A 23,442-nucleotide genomic window follows, 5' to 3' on the forward strand; every position below is an offset into this window, starting at 1 on the left:
AGAAAAAAATTTCTTAAGCAGTGAATTCAGTTACTATTAAAGGTTCAAAGAGAATGGTTGTTATTTGAAAATTGGGGTAATGCTTAAAGTGTAAAGAAGAAAAAAGTGGAGAAAGGCAAATGTTATTCTAAACAACAATTTCCTTCTATTTAAGCTAGAAGAGAGTAGCATATATCTTCTTGCTTCCTGGAGTTTAGGTCATGTAATAGATTTTTTAAATTGTTGAATGTTAAAGCTGAAAGAGACCTTAGTGATAATTTATTTTTAAAAGTCTCATTTTCTGAATGAGACTTTCCCAAGGTCATGTATCTGTTAACAGCAGATTCTAGTTAGAAGCATCAGAATACCTTAGTTTACAGTTAGCTCAAAATGAATTAGAGAGAAAAATTATCTAAAGGATATGAGTTATAAACTAGTGATTCTTGATCATTCCGGAAAAAAATATGCTTTCTACAATACTTTGATTCAAATTGCAAGAAAACTGACAAAATTCTCCTTTATGTTTTCCTGTTTTTATTACCACTGCCATAACTTCTCAATGGATTTCTTTTTGAAATTAATGATTAGGGTTGTTGGTAAATAACTGGAAAATATTGCTTTTTGCAGCTGGATGAAGAAGCCTCGATGTGGTGTACCTGACCAGACAAGAGGTAGCTCCAAATTTAATATTCGTCGAAAGCGGTATGCGTTAACAGGACAGAAGTGGCAGCACAAACACATCACTTACAGGTATAATAGCTAATGATGAATTACTGTTTCTTTTCAATTTTTCAAAACTATGTACTTTGACATTTTGTTTGAGATCTTATGCACATTGACTACATGGTAACATATAGTGATGTAATGTTAACATAAAAAAAACAAAACTTGCAATTGAGAAGAGAATAAATTGTCCATTTGGAGACCCTGTAGACAGACATTTCTTGAAACACTTTTGTAAACTAGATCTTCCAGCTTCTTGAATGAATGCTAATATTCTGAAAGACTTTCAGATGAGTATTCTAACACACAACATTCTTTAGCAAGTATTCATAATCTAAAAAATTATAAAATAATAAAGTATATAAATAGCTGCAATTTAAACAATATATCTTTGAATTATTAATTAACTTTTGGTATCAGAGCAACCATTTAACTTTCTATCATTTTAGCAACAATGCAAATGGATCATCCTTTCTTGTCTTCAATGAAGCATGCTTAAGGGATGAGAGTATCTTCCAATCTGGAGTGGCAATTGCTGCTAGTTCATATTCATTCATTAACTAATTGAACAATGTTTTATTGAGTACCAGTTTGGACGAAGAACAGTGCTAGGTACTGGGGATATAACAATAAATAAAGCATAGGGATTCCATCCATCCTCATGGAATTTACAGTCATGTGGAGAAGTTTAACAATCATATAAATGTGATGCCTGTTTTGAAAGAGAAGGAACAGGATGCAAGAGAAATGTAAACCATGGTCATTCAACCCAACTTAGAAAACCAGGGCTGGCCTCCCTTCTGTCTTAAGAGTAATATAGAGTATTAAAGGAAGTTCTTTATATGATCACCTTAACAGATACAGAAATGCGTTCAAGAAAATTTAACCTCCATTTATGATAACTAGGAATCAAAGCAAAGAAAGATACTTAATCAGAAAAATGGCATCTACAAAAACAAAAATTACAGCTTCATTATGTATTTCACATATAATATGACCACTGTAACATGAGGTGTTGGGAAAAAATATCGTTAAGTGAAACAACAAAAAATACCTGCTATCTCTACCTCCATCCAATAACATTGTTCAACTACTTATAGTTGTAAGGTAATAAAAGATATAAGTCTCTGTAAAGAAATAAAACTATCTTTTATAGTCACAGTTGTATCACTTTCTAACAGAACACCCAGAATAAGCTCTAGATAATTTTTCAGAAATAATAAAAGAATATATCCAGCTTTAAAAATAATTAGTAGATTTTATTTTTAGAGCAATTTTAGGTTTACAGAAAAGTTGAGCAGATAGTATGAGTAGTTCTCACTGCACCCCCCCTCCCTCCAGTATACACACTCACATAGTTTCTCCCAGTATTAAGATCTTAATTAGTATTAGATATTTGTTACAATTGTTGAGCCAGTATTGCTCTATTACTGACTAAAATCGATAGTTTACACCAGAGTTCACTCTTTGTGTTGTAGTTTTATGGATTTTGACAAATGCATAATATCATATAGTATTACAGTATCATACAGAATTAGTTTCACTGCTCTGAAAATCCTTTGTTGTACCTATTCATCTCTCTTCTCCTTAGGACACTACTGATGGTTTTAATGTCTCTATAGTTTTGCCTTTTCTAGAATGTCATATGGTTCGAAACACAGTTTGTAGCCGTTTCAGACTGCTTTCCTTTACTTAATAATATGAATTTATTTCCTCCATGTCTTTTCATGACTTGATAGCTCATTTCTTTTTATTACTGAGCAATATTCCATTGTATGGATGTGTCACAGTTTGCTTACCTGTTCACCTATTGAAGACTTCTTGGTTGCTTCCAGTTTTTGGCAATTATGAGTAAAGCTAGTATAAACATGTGTGGGCTGGTTTTTGTGTGGACATTAATTTTCAACTTATTTGACTAAATACCTGGGAGTATAATTTTGCTGATCATAAGGTAAGACTATGGTTAGCTTTTTAAGAAACTGCCAAACTATCTTCAAAGTGGCTAAACCATTTTGCATTACCACCAACAATGAATGAAAGTTACTGTTGCTCTACAACTTTGTCAGGATTTGGTGTTGTCAGTGTTCTGGATGTATCCATTCTAATAGGTGGTTTCTCAATTTTTTAACTTGCAATTCCCTAATGCCATGTGAAGCTGAGCATATTTTCGTATGCTTATTTGCCATCTGCACATCTTCTTTTGTGAGATGACTGTTTAGATCTTTGCACCAACTTTTGAGTTGCTATTTTAAAGGTTCTTTGTATATTTTGGATTACAAGTCTTTTATCAGATATGTTTTCAAATATGTTGTCTCAGTCTGTGGCTTGACATTCCATTCTCTTTTCAGTGTATTTTGCAGAACAGAAGTTTTAATTTTAATAAGGTAGAATTTATCAATTATTTTCTTTTCTATATTGTGCTTTTGGTGTTATATTCAAAAAACATTGCCAAACCGAAGGTCACTTAGAATTTCTCCTATGTTATCTTCTAAAATTTTAATAGTTTGGCATTTACATTTAGGTCAATGATCCATTTTGAGTTTGTTTTGGGGAAAGGTGTAAAATCTATATTCAGTTTTTTACATGTGGATGTTCAGTTGTTCCAGCACCACTGGTTGGAAAGACCATCCTTTCTCCGCTACCTTTGATCTTTTGTCAAAGATCAGTTGCCTATGTGCATGGGTAAATTTCTGTGCTCTTTATTCTGCTTCATTGGTCTATGTGTCTATTCATAAACCAATATCACACTTTCTTGATTACTGTGGTTTATAGTAAGTCTTGATATCAGATAGTATCAGTTTTCTGATTTTATTCTTCTTCTTCAGTATTATGTTGTGTTTTCAGAGTCTCTTGCCTTCCCACATAAACTTTAGAATCAGTTTGCCATTACAGGCGTTCCTCAGAGATATTCTGGGTTCAGTTCTAGACCAACAAAATAAAGAGAATATAGCAATCAAGCTCATATAGCAATCAAACAATGTCTTGAATTTTTTGGATTCCCAGTGCATATAAAAGTTGTTTACACTATACTACAGTCTATTAAGTGTGCAGTAGCATTATGTCCAAAAGCACGATGAGCATGCCTTAGTTAAAAGTACTTTATTGATAAAAAATGCTAACCTTCAGCTGTTGATGGCTGCTGACTGCTCAGGGTGGTGGTTGGTGAAAGTCAAGGTGGCTGAGGCAAGTTCTTAAAAGAAGACAACAATGAAGTTTGCCACATTGATTGACTCTTCCTTGTATGAATAATTTCTCTCTAACATGCAGCACTGTTTGTAGCATTTACCCACAGTAGCACTTTCAAAATTGGAGTCAACTCTCTCAAACCCTGCCACTGTTTTAACAACCAAGTTTATGTCATATTCTAAATGCTGTTGTTTTTTTTTTTTTTGTTATGTCAACAATCTTCATAGCATCTTCACCAAGAGTAGATTCCATTTCAAGAAACCACTTTCTTTGCTCATCAGTAAGAACCAACTTCTCATCATTTAAAGTTTTATCACAGGATTGCAGCAATTCAGTCACATCTTTAGGCTCATGTTTCATTTTAATTCTCTTGTTATTTCCACCACATCTGCAGTTACTTCCTCCATTGAAGTCTTGAACCACTCAAAGTCATCCATGAGGATTGGAATCAATTTCTTCCAAACTCCTGTGAATATTGATATTTTATCTCTTTCCATGAATCACAAATGTTCTTAATGGCATAAAGAATGGTGAATCCTTTCCAAAAGATTTTCAGTTTACTTTACCCAAATCCTTCAGAGGAACCACTATCTATGGCAGCTATAGCCTTACAAAATGTATTTCTTAAATAATAAGACTTGAAAGTTAAAATCATTCCTTGTTCCAAGGGCTGCAGAATGGATGTTGTGTTAGTAGGCATGAAAACAACATGAATCTTGTATATCTCCATCACAGCTCTTGGGTGACCAGGTGCATTGTCAATGAGCAGTAATATTTTGAAATAAATCATTTTTCTGAGCACTAGGTCTCAACAGTGGGCTTACAGTGTTCAGTAAACCATGTTGTAAACAGATGTATTGTCATCCAGGCTTTGTTGTTTTACCTATAGAGCACAGGCAGAGTAGTTTTAGCATAATTTTAAGGGGCCGAGGATTTTTGAAATAACAAATGAACATTGGTTTCAACTTAAAGTCACCAGCTGCATTATCCACCAACAAGAGAAGCAGCTTATCCTTTCAAGTTTTGAAGTCAGGCATTAAGTTCTCTTCTCTAGCTATGAATGTCCTAGACAGCATCTTCTTCCAATATAATAAAGCTGTTTCATCTACATTGAAAATTTAATGTTTAGCGTAGCAATCTTTATTAATTATCTTGGCTAGATCTTCTGGATAACTTGCTGCAGCTTCTGTATCAGCACTTGTTGCTTCACCTTGTGCTTTTATGTTATGGAGATGGCTTCTTTCCTTAAACCTCATATACCAACCTCTGTTAGCTTCAAACTTTTCTTCTGCAGCTTCCTTACCTGTCTCAGCCTTCACGCAATTGAAAAGAGTTAGGGCCTTTCTCTGAATTGAGCTTTGGCTTAACGGAATGTTGTGGCTGGTTTGATCTATGTAGACCATTAAAACTTTCTCCATATAAGCAATAAAGCTGTTTGATTTCTTATTATTCACTGGAGTAGCACTTTTAATTTCCCTCAAGAACTTTTCATTTGCTTTCATAGCTTGGTTAACCATTTAGGGCAGAGGTCTAGCTTTTGTCCTATCTCAGCTTTTGACATGCCTTCTAAACTTAATCATTTATTGCTTTTACTTAAAGTGAGAGATGTGTGATTTTCCCCTCACTTGAATACTTAGAGGCCATTGTTAGGTTATTAATTGGTCTAATTTCAATATTGTTTGGCCTCAGGAAATAGGGAGACCCAGTGAGAGAGAGAGCGATAGTGGAATGTCAGGTCAGTGGAGCAGTCAGAACACAGACAACATTTCTTAAGTTCGCTATTTTATGTGGGAGTGGTTCATGTTACCCCAAAACAATTACAGTAGTAACATCAAAGATCACTGATCACAGATCACCATAACAAATATAATAATAATTTAAAAGTTTGAAATATTGCGAGAATTACCAAAATGTGACACAGAGACACAGTGAGCAAATGCTTTTTGAAAAATGGTGCCAATAGACTTCCTTAACATAGGATTGCCACAAACCTTAAATTTATAAATAACACAATATCTGTGAGCCACAATAAAGCAAAGCACAATAAAACAGGTTATGCCGGCACCCATGAAATAATTTAGCAAGATTTTTATTGTGATCGCCTTGAATATACAGATCATTTTGGGGAGAACTGACATCTTAATATTGATTGTTACCATTAATGAACATGAATATTTCCCCATTTGTTTAGGTTTATTTCTTTCCTCAGAATTTTATACTTTTAATCTTATAAATCTTTTGTGTATATCTTAGTCCATTTGAACTTCTATAACAAAATACCACGAGTGGCTTATAAACAGCAGAAATTTATTTCTCACAATTCTGGAGGCTGGGAGTCTGAGATCAAGGTGCCAGCATAGTTGGTGCCCTCTTCTAGGTCACAAACTTCTTGGATCCTCACATACATAGCAGAAGGGCTAGAGATATTTGTGGGACACTAATCCCATTCATGAAGGTTCCATCTTCATGATCTAAGGACTTACCAAAGGCCCCATCTCCTAATATTATCATCTTTGTGGGTTAGAATTTTAACATATGAATTTTAGGGGGACGAATATTCTAACCATACTCACATATTTTGGATAGATTTATATCTAAGGATTTCTTTAAACATTTTTTTGTACTATAAGTTGTGTTTTAAATTTCAAATTCTAAATGTTTATTACAGATATATACGATAACAATTGACTTTTGTATATCAATCTTGTATCCTAGAATTTTGCTATAAATCACTCATTAGTTCAGGATTTTTTTTTTTTTTTTTTTTGGTCAGTTCATTTATATTTTCTACATAGAAAATCATGTCATCTGAAAACAAGGATAGTTGTTGTTTTTTTAATTCCCAATCTGTATAGCTTTTATTTCCTTTACTTATTTTATTGCTTTAGCTACTGCTTTCAGTGCAATGTTGAATAGGAGTGCTGGGAGCAGACATCATTGCCTTTTTCCTAGTCTTTAAGGGAAAAGCATGTAATTCCTCACCATTAAGTATAATGTAAGCTACAGGCTTTTTGTCAGATGTTTAATCAAGTTGAGGAAGTTCTCCCATTCCTAGTTTGCTGAATATTTTTACTATGAATGGGAGTTGTCTTTTATCAAATGATTTTTCTGTATCTATGCTATGATTGTATGATTTTCTTCTTTAGCCTTTTAATGTGATTGATTATCTTAATTAATTTTCAAATGTGGAATGAGACTCTCATGCCTGGGATAAATCCCACTTTGTCATGGTGAATAATTCTTTATATACATTGTAGAGTTTGATTTGCTCATTTTCGTTTAGAATTTCTACATCTATGTTCATGAGTAATATTGATATGCAGTTTTCCTTTCTTGTAATGTCTTTATCTGGTTTTGGTAGTAGGGTAATGCTAGTTTCATAGAATGGGTTAAGAATTCTATTTTCTGGAAGAAATTATAGAGAATTGGTATGATTTCTTCCTGAAATGTTTAGTAGACTTCACCAGTGTAACCATTTAGACCTAGTTCTTTTTTTTTTTTTTTGGAAGGTTATTAATTTCTGATTCAATTTATTTAATTGATATAGGACTGTTCAGATTACCTATTTCTCTTTGTAGAAGTTTTTATAGATTGTCTCTTTTAAAGGAGTTGTTCAGTTAAATCAGTAATAGCCTTTATAGGCTGCCTTAACAAAAGCCTCGACGGCTTAGACATCAGGAATTTAATTTCTCACAGTTTTGGAGCTTAGAAGTCTAAGATTGAGGTGCTGTCAGTATCCTTTTCTGGTAAGGCCTCTTTTCCTAACTTTTAGATGGCCACTTTCTCACTGTGTCCTTATCCGGTCTTTCCTCTGTGTGTGGGTGGAGAAAAAGAGATTTCTGGTGTCTTCTCTTCTTATAAGGACACAAGACATACTGAATTAGGGTCCAACCTTGTGACTTTATTTAATATCAAGTACCTCCTTAAAGTCCCTATCTCTGAATACAGTTAAATTGAGAGTTAGGGCTTTAATATATGAATTTGGAGGTACACAATTCAGCCCATGACATCATCTAAGTTATCATATTTATGGGCAAACACTTGTTCATAATATTCTTTTATTATCCTTTTAATATTCATGGTATCAGTAGTGATGTGCCTTCTTTCATAACTGATAGTAATTTGTGTCTTCTTTTTTTCTTATTTAGTCTGGCTAGAGGTTTATTAATTATATTAATCTTTTCAGAGAAATGGCTTTAAAACATTTTTTTTCTGTATTGTTTACTTGTTTTCAGTTTCATTGATTTCTGTTCCAACTTTATTTTTCTTCCGTTTGCTTTTTATTTTCTAATTTCCTAAGATGGAAGTTTAGATTAATTACTTTTATCTTTCTTTGCCTCCTAATATGTATTTAATGCTATATATTGTATTTTAAGTACTGTTTTTGCTGCATCCCACAAATTTTGGTAAGTTGTATTGTCATTTTAATTTAGTTCAAGTCATACTAAAATTTCCTTGAGATTTTCGTTCTTTGACTCACATGTTATTGATAAGTATGCTGCTGTATCTCCAAGCATTTTGAGATTTTCCCTAGTATTCTTGGTGAATGTTCCATGTGAGATTGAGAATAATGAGTATTCTGCTGGTTTTGGATGAAGTGTTCTATACATGTTGATTAGATAAAGTTGATTAATTATGCTGTTCAGTTCAACTATATCCTTACTATTTTCTATCAGCAGGGTCTGTCAATTACTGGTAGAGTGGTGTTGAAGTCTCCAACAAACGGTACACTTGCCTTTTTCTTCTTGAAGTTCTATCAGTTTTTGCCTCATGTATTTTGTTGCTCTGTTGTTAAACATATATATATATATATATTAAGGTTTGTTACACCTTGGAAAAATTGACACCTTTATCGTTATGTGATGCCCCTCTTTATCTCTGATAATTTACTTTGCTCTGAGGAAGGCTTTGTCTGAAAATAATATAGCTATTATGGTTTTCTTTTGATTAGTGTAGCGTGGTATATTTTTTATCCTCCTATTTTTAACCATCAAAATCTATATATTTAAGGTGAGTTTCTTGTAGACAACATATAGTTGGGGCTTATTTATTTATTTATTTTTAAAAAATCCACTCTTACCGTCTTTATCTTTTCATTAGTATATTTAGGCTATTCACATTCCAAGTAGTTATTTATATAGTTAAATTGATATCTACTATATTTGTAACTTTTTGCTGCCCATTGCTGTTGTTCTTTATTCTTTGTTTTGTGGATTTTGTTTTGTTTTTGTTTTTGATTTTGTATTTCCTCTTTTTCTACCTTTTCTGGTTGTATTGAGCATTGTATATATTACAATTTTCTATGAACATATCAATATTCTTCTTGCTTGGATCATATTCTTCTTGCTTAGATGGTTTTTGAGGAGAAGTCTAATTGAATTGGTATCTTTGTTCCTCTGTAGATAAGGTGTTTTTCTGCCCTCTGGCTTCTTTCAAGCTTTTATCTTTGTCTTTAGTTTTCTGCAGTATGAAAATAATATGCCTGTGTGTAGATTTTGTTCTCTGAAAGTCCTGGATCTGTGGTTTGGTGTGTGACATTATTTGAAATATGTCTCTGTTCATATCTCTCTTCTCCTTCTAGTATTCTCATTATGTTCTGTTACACTTAAATGTCCCATAGTTCTTGGATGCTCTGTTCTGTTTTCCAGCCTTTTTTTTTTTTTTTTTTTTCCCTTTGTTTTTCAATTTGGGACGTTTCTACTGAGTTATCTTCAAGTTCACTGATTCTTCCCTTGGTTATATATAATCTCATGATGATCCTATAAGAGACATTTCTGTTAATATATTTTTTTTATTTTTAACATTTCCTTTTAATTCTTTCTTGTAGTTTCCATCTCTCTGCTTATATTACTCATGTGTTTTTTTTTTTTCTTGTTGTCCACTTTTTCCATTAGAGCCCTTAGGATATTGATCATATTTAATTCAAATTTCTAGTCTGATAATTCAAAATCTCTGCCATAAAGAGTCTGGTTCTAATGCTTCTTTTGTCTCTTCAGTCTGTGTTTTCTCTTGACTTTTAGCATGTTATTAATTTTTTGGTTGAAAGCCAGACATGATGTATTGGGTCATGAAACTGAGGTAATAAGCCTTTAGTGTGAAGTTTCATGTTCATCTGCTTAGGAGTTTAGCTGTTTATTTTTTCTTGTAGCTGAAGCTGTTGGAAGCTTCATTTTCTTCTAGTGGCCTAGTTTTTGTCTCCCGTGTTGTTTCTGAATATCCTAGAAGCTCTTTCTTAAATAGACTTTGTGTCTTGCAGCTTTCTGATTTGTAATCCACTGTTATTATACTGAGCCTTGTTGGTTTGGTGTAAAGTATTGGGGTGAGGAAGCAGTCTATAATCCTGTGATTAAATCTCAGTTTTTTAGGTGGGCTTGACTTTTGGGGATCTTACACCCAGAATATTATTGTAGCCTTTTACTTCTTTTCTTCTACTATATCAGACAGGAATGATTCAGGGACTTTTGTTTCTGATTCTTCGTACTCTTCTGTGTCTCCAGTTTTGGGGGTGGAAGTTTGCCCTGTAACTGCAATTCTCTGATGGAGCTAAGAAGCATTGTTTAGCTTTTGTTTGCTCAGCTTTTTTGTCTTATTGTGAGGTTGGGAGTGACAACTTCCATGCTCTTTACATGTCAGAGGAGAAACTGGAAATTTTTTACAAGATCAATATACAAAGTAAACAGGCACACACACAGAGTATAATCTTTACAAAAATGACATTTAAAATAGACACAGAAGTATGAGTAAAGAATAAATCTACAAAAGATGTGTAAGCCCTTTAAGAAGAAAATTAGGAACTTTTATTGAAAGACATAAAAAGACCAAAAATAAATGTAGAGATATATTTTGCTCTTAATAGAAAGTCTCAGTATAATGAAAGTTCAGATCTTCCACAAATTCAATGCAATTTTAACAAAATTCCCTGTAATATTTTTTGTATAATTTAACAAACTGACTCAAAAATCTCTGAGGATTAGTGAAGGCACAATATTAATCAAAATATTCCCACTTACTAGACATGAAGACTTCCTTTAACTCAATACAAATTAAGGCAGTATGTTGTGTTAGCACAGAGATAGACAAATAGTCCAACAGTGCAGACAAGTGACACAGAAATAGACCATTCATGTATTAAAAAATTGATTTATGCCAGAGCAGTCCTTGTAGATCAGTGGGGAAAGGATGGGCTATTTTACTTATTAAGTTATTCTGTGATAATTGGTCATCTATATGGAAAACAATGAAATTAGGTTCTTACCTCATACCATAGAAAAATCAATAAATACCAATTAGATTAAAGTATAATCAATTTTAGACCTATAAAGCTTACACAACTATGTATATTGATATTTATTTTTTTCATTTCAGATATTATTCTTTTTCTGACCTGATTTCCAAACTCTTGACAGTGTACCCTGTTTAGTGTCTCTGCATCCTTAGGTACTACCTACACCATTCAATTTTAAAAGAAAGAAAGAGAGAAACTAAGAGCCATTAGGTTCAGAACTGATCATAATTCCATTTATGTTGTATCCCTATACTGACAATTGTCTCAGCTAGTTTTGAATTTTCAAATAATTAGGGGTTTATTCTTGTAAACTTCCAGATTATTTTTTAATGTTTGATTATTGATATGCACATAATGTGATCAAGAGTTTTGGAGTAAGAAAAGTCTGGATTTTCTTCCTGGCTCTGATACTTGCTACCTGTAAAACCAGGATCAAGTTACTTATTTTTCCAAGTCTCATTTTCCCTGTGTGTAAAGTGCATATTGTAACAATACCTACCTCACAAGGCTTAGGAGACAATTAAGTCAGATAGTAGGGAAAAAAAACCAAAAACAGCATAGTGCTTGAAACACAGTGCTTAATAAATGCTGATTATTATCTTAATTCCTTTAATTTATCAGACAAATCCCAGAAATTGTTGAGAATATTATAACAGGATAAGAGAAAGTTGGCAGTGAGAGCTAAAGATATTACCTTCTAAAGTTAATATATATAAGGTGTTAAGAAGTTGCCTTGTATTTAATAGGTAGTATATATTATCATTTGCTACTACTTTTTTTTTTTTTACTATATTTAGGAAAATAAATACAAAATATGACATTGGAGCTCAAAATGATTACAGAATGTGCCATTACAGAATAAAGACAGGAGTTGGAATGGGGGCGGTAGAATCTAGGCTTTATTTGATTGCAAACTCATTATGAGCCAACAGTATAATGTGGCTCAAAAAGAAAAGCTAGAATGTCCATAGTAGATTTATAGAAAGCAAAGTGTTCAAAGCAGTGGAGATGCTAATTTTTTCTCTTTGCTTTGTTGGCCATGCCTTACCTGATGTATTCTTTTCTCTTTGGGCCACCACATTTTCTGCTGCTTCTTGGCAAATTAATGTACACCTCTAAAAAGAAATCAAAATACTAAGAGACCTTGAATGCAGTTTGCATGAGGAGCTCAAGATTACAGCCAAGTATTCTTAACATGATGGAAAGAATATTTAAGGGAGAAATTTCCTATTTTCAAATACTTAAATATCTTTTTTTTTTTAATTTATTTATTTATTTTTGGCTACATTGGATCTTCGTCACTGTGCGGCTTTCTCTAGTTTCAGTGAGCGGGGGCTACTCTTCGTTGCGGCTCATGGGCTTCTCATTGCTGTGGCTTCTCTTGTTGGAACACAGGCTCTAGGCACGTGGGTTTCAGTAGTTGTGGTACACAGGCTCAGTAGTTGTGGCTCGTGGGCTCTAGAGTGCAAGCTCAGTAGTTGTGGTGCACGGGCTTAGTTGCTCCGCGGCATGTGAGATCTTCCCAGACCAGGGCTTGAACCCATGTCCCCTGCATTGGCAGGCAGACTCTTAACCACTGCGCCACCAGGGAAGCCCTATTTTCAAACACTTAAAGGCTTTAAGAGAAATCTAATATTTTGAGCTATCAGAAAATTAAATCATCCATCCTACAATTCTTTTTCATCATTGGAAACATATAAACCAGGAAATTTATTCACCTGTCAGGGAAATTAGAGAACATTTGTGGAATGGTTGGAGAGTTCGATTACATAACTTTAAGATCTCTTCCTATCTTTAAAATGTGGGATTGGAAGGAACTTTCTATAATCACTTCATTTAAAGGGAATGTCTAGGCCCCTATGCCTTCCACTTAAATGACCTTAGTGTTTGATGCCTAGAAATGGGAACTTCTGAGGTTGTATCATTTACGTATTCTTAGGAATATATATAACTTTGGCTGATGCATAATATACATGCTTTTTATAACTGTAATACAAGTACTGATGACCATTCATCTCTTACTTGAATTTTTATGATCAATTTCCTTTTGACAAATTTTGCTTCTTGGATAATTAGGTGTCTTTCATTCAATAAATGATTATTGAACAGCATTATGTGGCAGAACTGTCAATAGACAGATGAGTCAGGCATTATGTGGCAGAACTGTCAATAGACAGATGAGTTAGGCATTATGTGGCAGAACTGTCAATAGACAGATGAGTTAGGCAAGGCCCCTGCTCCCATGGAGAATGTAGTCTAGTATGGGAGACAGGTATGTAAGTGAATAATTGTAAAATAGTATATTGTATGTTACTTCAAGACCATACAGGAGCTTCATTTCATCAGAGAACCTATCCATTTTATGCTCCCCAGCACCTAGTAGAGTGTCTGCTGTATATTAGGTCCTCAAAAGATAGTTGTTGAATAAATTAATGAATTTTTAGTAGGCTTTGGTTAAACTTTATTCAAAATAATAATAGGATCTTAATGAGTAACATCATTTTTTATCAAGTAGATGTTTATTTCTCAGGTTTACTGAATATTATATAAAGTAGATTTAGCCTAAGTTCCTTTTCTCTATAAAATATAAACTCCAAAATAAAAATTTATATAATAAATGACCAATGGGATAGTTAACCAACTGCAAGATGCATCTATTTAAAAAATTATAGTATATTAATGAGTATTATTAATATATTAGTGGATCTGATAGTATTATGTTATATTAAGTTAATTAGTATTGATTTTCCTAGTAAATTCTTCCTTTAGCTAACCTTGATTTTAAATCCATGCTTCTGTGACTACTAAGGATACAACCCTAGAAGTTATTATTTTACTTTAACAATATATACAGAGAAAAGAAAGCTAGAAATTGCTAAAGAATAAGAAGTTCCTCCCCAGAAACATTTCTCACCATTCTCTCTAAACCCAATGAGCTCACTGAACTTGATTATCCTATTGACAAACTTGTGTATCCAGAGGATACACAGCAAGCTTAGAAACAGAAACTCTTTGAATAAGACCCAAAGTAATATGTACCTAGGTCTGCTCTACCTGGAAAGCTAGCATCTTTGGAAATAGTCAAATATTTAATGTTAGCTTTCCTAGAGGGACTCCATAGTCAATCTCCACTCTGATGATTTCTTGTATTTTAAAAAAAAAGTGAAGTCACATCAACTATACAAACATAATATGGGTAAAAGTAAGTTAGTCTATTTAGTTCTCCTCTGATAGGACATTTTAATACATTCTGAATAAGGATCTGCCAATAATGTAAATATGTAGTTTATTATTTTTATTCTTTTATATTCTTAGCAATTGTCTACCTTCCTAGTTATGATAAATTCCATTTAGTTGCTAATCATTTTTAATAAAATGTTAGTATGCTTTTCTGAACAACTATTTTTGTTTATTGAATTGAGTAAATGGTATTTAACCCTGGTCATACCAAAATATCTTGACATAAGTATATCATATAACTTCTGTATCTTAACTAAATACCGAAGTATTCAGTTTTATTTTTTCTTACTTTGAACATTAGAGATAAAACAGTACTCAAAATTTGAAAAAGATTTATCACTGTATCAAAATTTTAGGGGGAAAGAGTCATTATTAGTATGTAGAATTTTTATTGAAGAAATTTGTATGCATCCAATGATATTGAAACTAGAGAATTCTGACTTTACATAGTAATTTTAGGCATTGGGTAATATGTAGTGTCTCCTGAATACCTAAATAGAGTTTACTTGATTTGAAAATGATGAAACCTTTGGCAATGTCCTTGTTACACATTTCCCATAACTTCTATTCAAATGAACAAATATTTGATAATTTTACATTTCATATTAATTTATTTTACAGAACTAATGAAGCAAAATAATTCCTACAGTTCCATGAGTAAAGAAAACACATACATATTTTGATAGAGTTTTGTTAATAAGCCTCTTTCTCCCCAGATTTACTGTTTCTCTAAATGTCAAATTCTCACACATTTTAAAATTACCATAGAAATAGTGAAGTAAACTTAATATCTCACTTATCATGGAGAAATTTATGTGTTGCTATTGAGAATTGTAAAGCAGAGTTCAAGCTTCTTTTAACTTTGAATATGTAATACCAAACATCAAAACATTTAGTTTTTTTCTTACTTTCATGTTAGAGATAAATTAATACTCTAATTTTGGAAAACAGTTATCACTATTAAAAACTTGAAGGGGAAATACTCCATTATTAGTACATAAAATTTTTATTAAATGAATTGGTAGTGATTCAATGAAATTAAACCTAGAGAATCCTGACCTTACGCAGTAACCTTAAAAATAAATTAACATACTTTGCCTTCAGTACCAATTATTCTGATGAACAATGATATCTTGAATTTCCCACTTCATCAATTTTGTTATGTAAGGTTGTATAAGACATGATTGTTAAAGATAATATTTATTATTTTTTTAGGTAAATGTTACAAAATTTACCAAGGTTTAAAAGAATCAGTGAAATAGCATAATGAAAAAACCCAAAAGAGAATTCAAAAAATGAAAACAATTGTCTTATTAAAATGGAAAATATGTTCACTATAACCACTCTATTTCCACAAAAAAAGACAAAGTAAAAGCACTTTAAAATTAAATTAGTTTGTTTTCCAAATATAACCTTCATTTTATTTATTTTATAGTATTGTCTTTATTTTGCAAGTATATATTAACAATTTTATGTATTACATATTAGAATATTAAGAATAACAGTGTTTACTCTTAATATCATATGATGTCTCTGTGCTCTTTATTATTTTGGTTATTAGTAAATACAAAACATCTCTCAATGGCATAAAATTTCTAAGTTGGTTTTTGTGTGTACCTAATTCAGAATTCCAGCTCTAACTCTGAAGTACACTAATGTGTCTTGTATTTTTTTTTAATTTTTATGGGAGTATAGTTCATTTACAATGTTGTGTTAGTTTCAGGTGTACAACAATGTGAATCAGCCATGTATATATATACGTATATCTGTTCTTTTTCAGATTATTTTCCCACATAGGTCACCACAGAATACTGAGTAGAGTTCCCTGTGCTATACAGTAGGTCCCTATTAGTTATGTATTTTATACATATCAGTGTGTATATGACAGAGCCAGTCTCCCAATCTATCACTTCCCCCACCTCTGGTAACCACAGGTTTGATTTTGAGATCTCTGAATCTGTTTCTATTCTGTAAATAAGTTTATTTGTATTATTTTTTATTATACTCCACATATATTTGTCTTTCTCTTACTCACTTCACTTAGTATAATAATCTCCAGGTCCATCCATGTTGCTGCAAATGACATTATTTCATTCTTTTTTATGGCTGAGTAATATTCCATTGTATACATGTACCACATCTTCTTTATCAATTCTTCTGTCAATGGACATTTAGGTTGCTTCCATGTCTTAGCTATTGTAAATAGTTCTGCAATGAACACTGGAGTGCATGTAAGTGGGAATGTAAATTGGTACAACCATTATGGAGAACAGTATGGAGGTTCCTAAAAAAACTAAATATAAAACTACCTTATGATCCAGCAATCCCACTCCTGTGCATATATCGGGAGAAAATTGTAATTTGAAAATATACTTGCGTCTTGTATTTATTAATGACATCACAAATATTGTAGTTAAGCACATTTTGGAAATTCATCAGTACATAGCTTGAAAAACACAGTGATGTGTTTTCAAGTCAAAATGGTACTCCACATTTATTATTCTTTATTATATTATATTACTTCATTTTTCTCAGACCCACTGTGTACTTATATACATATCATACTAACATGATTTCATTTTCCTTTGCTCTAAGGTTACCCTTTATTTGAATATAAAATGATTTCTCCATTACACATTGAACCCAACACTAATTCCTATTAACAATATCCTCAGAACGTATACTGAATTTGTCTAATTATTCATATCTCCATGACAGACACTCTAGTACATTTCTCTAATTTCTCTTGCTCAAACTTCCAAAATGTTTTATTGGTTCCAATCTTGTCCCCCTAGTCATTTTTTATTAGAAGCAGTGATCTTTGTAAACTGGAAAAATACCAGGATACTTCTCTGCTTAAAACTCTCCAGTGGTTTCCTTTCACAGAACATAACCCACTCCCTGCCAATTCTCTTTCATCTCATACCACTGTTCTGAGCATTCATTTTGCACCAGTTCACTAAACAGTCCCATTCTCTGAACTGGCCAAGTTTGTTTGCGCTGCTCACTATTCCTTCTGGCTGGAAACTCAGTGCTAGGCATGTGTGGCTCCTTTTGTCATTGAAATCCCATTTATCATCTACTTATCTCACCTCCTCACCCCTCATTTATAACCATCTATAATTGTATTTTTTATTGTTTATCTTTTACCACTAAAATATATAAGTTCTACAAGATCAGAGTCTTATTTACAGTTTTATGTCTAGCACCTAGAGCAGTACCTATTATGTAGTACATTCTTTCAAAGACTGTGTCATAAAAATACTTGCCCACTAATGATGGGCTTCTGCAATCCAATAAGGTGGAAAATAAAAATAAAAGACTGAAAAGGAAAATTAATTCAGACAAAATTCAAAGTTACAACATTAATCTGCATGCCTCATCGGTCATCAAATAGGTAATATAGAAAAGGAAAGCATAAACAAAGCAAAAAGACAACCCTGAAAATATTTGCAAATGAAGCAACTGACAAGGGATTAATCTCCAAAATATACAAACAGCTCATGCAGCTCAATATCAAAAAAACAAACAACCCAATCAAAAAATGGGTGGAAGATCTAAATAGACATTTTGCCAAAGAAGGCATATAGGTGGCTAAAAAGCACATGAAAAGATGCTCAGCATCACTAATTATTAGAGAAATGCAAATCAAAAAGACAATGAGCCATCACCTCACACCAGTCAGACTGGCCATCATCAAAAAATCTACAAACGGGCTTCCCTGGTGGCGCAGTGGTTGAGAATTTGCCTGCCAATGCAGGGGACACGGGTTCGAGCCCTGGTCTGGGAGGATCCCGCATGCCGCGGAGCGGCTGGGCCCGTGAGCCACAATTGCTGAGCCTGCGCGTCTGGAGCCTGTGCTCCGCAACAAGGGAGGCCGCGATGGTGAGAGGCCCGCGCACCGCGATGAGGAGTGGTCCCCACTTGCCGCAACTGGAGAAAGCCCTCACACAGAAACGAAGACTCGACACAGTCATAAATAAATAAATAAAAGAACGTGAATTTCAAAAAAAAAAAAAAAATCTACAAACAATAAATGCTGAAGAAAAGAAGGGAACCCTCTTAACACTGTTGGTGGAAATGTAAATCGGTACAGCCACTATGGAGAACAGTATGGAAGTTCCTTAAAAAACTAAAAATAGAGCTACCATATCATCCAGCAATCCCACTCCTAGGCATATTTGCAGAAAAAACATAATTTGAAAAGTTACATGCAACCCAGTGTTCTTTGCAGCACTATTTACAATAGCCAGGACATGGAAACAACCTAAATGTCTATCAACAGAGGAATGGATAAAGAATATGTAGTACATATAGATACAATGGATTATTACTCAGCCTTAAAAAAGAATGAAATAATGCCATTTACAACAGCATGGATGGACCTAGAGATTGTCATACTAAGTGAAGTAAGTCAGACAGAGAAAGACAAATATATGATATTGCTTATATGTGAAATCTAAAAAAAAGGGTACAAATGAACTTATTTACAAAACAGAAGTAGAGTCGCAGATGTAGAAAACAAACTTATGGTTACCAGAGTATAAGTGGGGGGAGGGATAAACTGGGAGATCGGGATTAACATATACACACTACTGTATATAAAATAGATAACTTATAAGAACCTACTGTATAGCACAGGGAACTCTACTGAACAGTCTGTAATGGCCTATGTGAGAAAAGAATCTTAAAAAAGAGTGGATATATGTATATGTATAACTGATTCACGTTGCTGTACACCTGAAACTAGCACAACATTGTAAATCAACTATACTGCAATAAAAATAAATTAAAAAATAAAAATACATATGAAAAAAATAAAAAAAAATAATAATAATTCCTTGGCAAACAGACCTATGGTTGCCAAGGGGAAGGGGGAGTGGAGGAGGGATGGATTGGGAGTTTGGGATTAACAAACACAGACTATTATATATATATATATATATATATATATATATATATATATATATATATATATATAAATATATATATATATATATATATATATATATATATATATATATATCTATATATATAACTGAATTGCCTTGCTGTACACCAGAAACTAACACAAAATTGTAAATCACTATACTTCAATAAAGTAAATTTTTTTTTTACAAAAGAAAACAAAACCAGTAATTTAGAGACTAACAAGCTAAACAAAGTTGTTGATGCCCCAATATAGTTTACTCTTTTTCAAAAGATAGTTTAAAGCATCACACTAAATGGGATACAAATTTAAAACAAACAAACTAAACACTAAAACAACAAGAGATTTCATAACTTTCTCCCTGAGCAGGCATGAATTCTTTTACTCTATCCATCCTTTGGCTCAGGTAAAAAATAATAATAATAATGGTGTCTTCCTTGACACTTCCTTTTCCCTCAGAGCTCGTGTCCAACCATCAGTACATCTTGGCAGGTGTACCTTTAAAATATATCCAAAATCCAACTATTTCTCAATATCTCCACTGGTACTCCCCTGGCCCAAAGCAGTATCATTTCTCACCTGAAAATTTGCAAGAGTTCCCAGTGGGTCTCCCTACTCCAACTCCTGCTCCACTTCAATATATTTTCCACATAAAGCTCAATCATTTCTTTAAAGCATAAGTCAAATGTCACTTTTCTGCTCATGACACTCCAGTTTTTTCCTCTCAATTGGAGCAAAAGCCAAACTCCTTACAGTGGTCAACAATCCCCTATCTTGTATGATTCTCTGTTGCCTGACCTCATATCTTGGCACTTGCCCTCTGTCTCTGCTCAAACTATACCAGCCACCTTGCCATTCTTTGAACTTGCCGAGCATGTCTTCACCTCAGGGCCTTTCACTTGCCATTTCTTCTTCCTGGAACACTCCCTGCCCCAACTCCATTTCACTTGGTTCACTTCATTATTTTCTTTATGTATAATAAATGATATTTATCATCAAATAGTCATTATAAGTCTGGTCTATGATATGTATTAGAAAATAGTGAAAACCTTGTTTTAGATGTGTGGCCTAGCTTAGAATTTAATATAACTGATTCTTGAGTGAGAATGTTTGGGATGAAAAACTAGCTCTGCCCTTCTAAATTTTCTTTAAATTCCTCTAAATCTCAACTTCTTGCTTTGTAGGATAGGTATACATGTCCATCTCACTGGGTTACTCAGGGAGTATATAAGATATTGTGAAATGCTTGCCTGGCTCATAGTAATTAATTCCATTATTATTATGTCAGTATGATCCCTGCCTAATGTTTGTAATTATCCTGACATAGTTACAATTGTGTGAAAAATATAATCTGCATATTATTTTTCCACCAGAAATTATATCTTAAATATTTTTACATACAGCTAAATAGCTTTAAAATAGCAAAATCAAATTTTGCTCTTTCAAATTTCAAATCCTGTGTATATTATGGCATGCAATCGAGACACCATGATTTGTATATCATCTAGCCTCCAATTCTCTTTCATTATTGCACTGCAATAATAAAAATGCATTACAATAATAAAATAATAATATTCACCTGAATATTATACCCTCCTATGCATTAAGACAGTCCCTTAGTGAAATTCATGGATTCACGGGTGTAAGATTATTGGTTGAAGTGGTCTGAAACTTAGTTATAACTCCTGTGAAATTTACTCATTACTTTTCACAAAGATAGTATGAACTTATACTACCACAATATAAAATACTTACATATACATAAATTTGTTTCATTTATGTTCTATTTAAAAAAAAAAATAGAAAAATAAGTGATAAAAGAGAAATATCTGATCAGTGCTAGAGAAAAATACTTATATCTTTTTCCATTTGTTATTAACCTCAAGACGAATAAGCTAATAATGTCCAAGTTACTTCTTTAAATTCATATAACTGTTAAATATTTGTATTAAAAAGCTATTCACCCTCATTGTTTTATTTTGACTAGAAATAATAAGTATATAAGAAAGCAATCGAATATCAGGAACTGTAATTAAATGACCTTTTCTTTAAAAACTGAGAAATAACTTTGTGTCCACTGACTTGTTGTTCATGGATAAGAGCATAAAGACATTGTTTGAAAGTAGCATGTGTGCACAAAATACTGTGCCCCTAAAAGTAATTATTACCAGACAGAAATTGAATTTTTTATTTCAGCTTGAAACTGCTGCACCTGTTTGATCATTTGGCAAAGCTGCCTTTCTATTGTTGTTCAGGAGACAAAGTGACTGATTGATCTAATTACCCCAGTGTTAACCATTCTGCAGAGATCTTCTCATTTATAGCCTTGGTAGATGAGTACTATATTGCTGAGAGTTAAATGACCCAGCACAGGGAAATCTAGCTATAGAGAGAGAAGGAATTAATTTCTTCCCTACTTAATATGAGACTTTTTTCTAATTTTTTACTCAACTGAATAGAGGAAAATATGTAATAAATCAATCTATAATAAGTCAGATTATATATAATAAAGCCATACTGATTATCCTTTTTTCTAAATTTCAGTATAAAGAACGTAACTCCAAAAGTAGGAGACCCTGAAACCCGTAAAGCTATTCGTCGTGCCTTTGATGTGTGGCAGAATGTAACTCCTCTGACGTTTGAAGAAGTTCCCTACAGTGAATTAGAAAATGGCAAACGTGATGTGGATATAACCATCATTTTTGCATCTGGCTTTCATGGAGACAGTTCTCCCTTTGATGGAGAGGGAGGGTTTTTGGCACATGCCTATTTCCCTGGACCAGGAATTGGGGGAGATACTCATTTTGACTCAGATGAGCCATGGACACTAGGAAATCCTAATCATGATGGTAAGTGCATAGTTTTTTTCATTGTAAATACTTCTATTTTTATTTTTGGATGCCCAAGTGATTTACTAATTTATAAACTTAAACTAAACAAATAATTTGTTTTTAAGAGTACCGAAAAATACATGAGGCTTTTTATAACATTTTAGAACAATAATTTGTACAAGTCAATAGACAATAATAGTTTTTCATGTGGCTTTTGATTAAAGATTAGAACTTTACAGTGTATTCTATAAATGCTTTAAAGTAAATTTTGTTTTCTATAAAGAGTCATTTAAAAGTTTCTAGAGTATTCAAGTCATGGGACATGCATTAAGTAAACTGTGCTATTTTTTTACACTTAATTCCAGTGTTTCCACTTGAAACTTAACCCTGATTGACATTGGTGGTATAGCTTCTACCATATCTTTTCTGTTTATTTTTTTCCATTATAACCTTTCTAATCTGTAAAACTTTTCTCCTTCTCTTTTGTCTCATCATTTCCTTGGTCTCCTAATCTGACATTCTTGTATGATATCTTTATAGAAACCAGATTCTTGCAAATCTATTCCAACATATCTATCAGTTTTCTAATCCTTATAGTTATTCTGATATGCAAAAATAATGTAAAAATTAAAAACTCAACAGCTAAAAGTATCATTACTTGATATAAGAAGCATGTGTTTCTTCCTAGGGAACAATTTTGTGTTTAAAAAATATTCACAGAATTATAGGATTCTAGAGTTATAAGATACTTAAGTCGCCATCTCCCATAATTCTTGTAATCAATACTTAAATATTTTACTTTTTCACCCCAGTAGAATGTTGAAAATGCAAGTGTGCATTGTTTAATGACAACTAATCACCTAATAAAACTCTTAATTCCTCCTTGATGAGTTAAGCCCAGCTGTCAAATTAAGCTTTGTTAGTTCCTTAGAAGGTTTAGTTAGCTGGATTAGTGTAATAGTCTCGCATTTTTAGAGCATGTAGGATTCAAACACATTATGGATAGAATGAATTAGTTGAGTTAAACTTGAAATAACATTAATTTTCAAAGAAAGAAAATATAATAAATAACTGTTCATGTTTTCCAAAAGGAAATAAAATATCTAGTATTGACCAAAATGATCTTTTGTATTGTTATTAATAGGTGTATTTGCTATAATATAAAATTATGATTTCATTTTTAAGAACTGGTTTGGAGACTAATGGCAACTATGTTGGGAGGATTCACTATAGTGGAATGAAAGCCAGATACTTTGGAGTCAAACGGA

General features: G+C 32.7%; 1 protein-coding gene across 6 annotated transcripts in view; it reads left to right on the forward strand.

Moving 5' to 3' along the window:
* Nucleotides 1-23,442, forward strand: part of MMP16 (matrix metallopeptidase 16) — a 355,785-nt gene that overhangs the window by 165,636 nt on the left and 166,707 nt on the right. For all 6 annotated transcript variants that reach the window (XM_082363458.1, XM_082363459.1, XM_082363462.1 and 3 more), the window contains 2 exons: nucleotides 607-729; nucleotides 21,888-22,192. In XM_082363458.1, coding sequence (XP_082219584.1) covers nucleotides 607-729; nucleotides 21,888-22,192 — 428 coding nt within the window. The remainder of the gene's footprint in view (nucleotides 1-606; nucleotides 730-21,887; nucleotides 22,193-23,442) is intronic.

This window comes from Balaenoptera borealis (genome assembly GCF_965194805.1).
Source record: "Balaenoptera borealis genome assembly, chromosome: 17".
Classification (NCBI taxonomy): domain Eukaryota; kingdom Metazoa; phylum Chordata; class Mammalia; order Artiodactyla; family Balaenopteridae; genus Balaenoptera; species Balaenoptera borealis.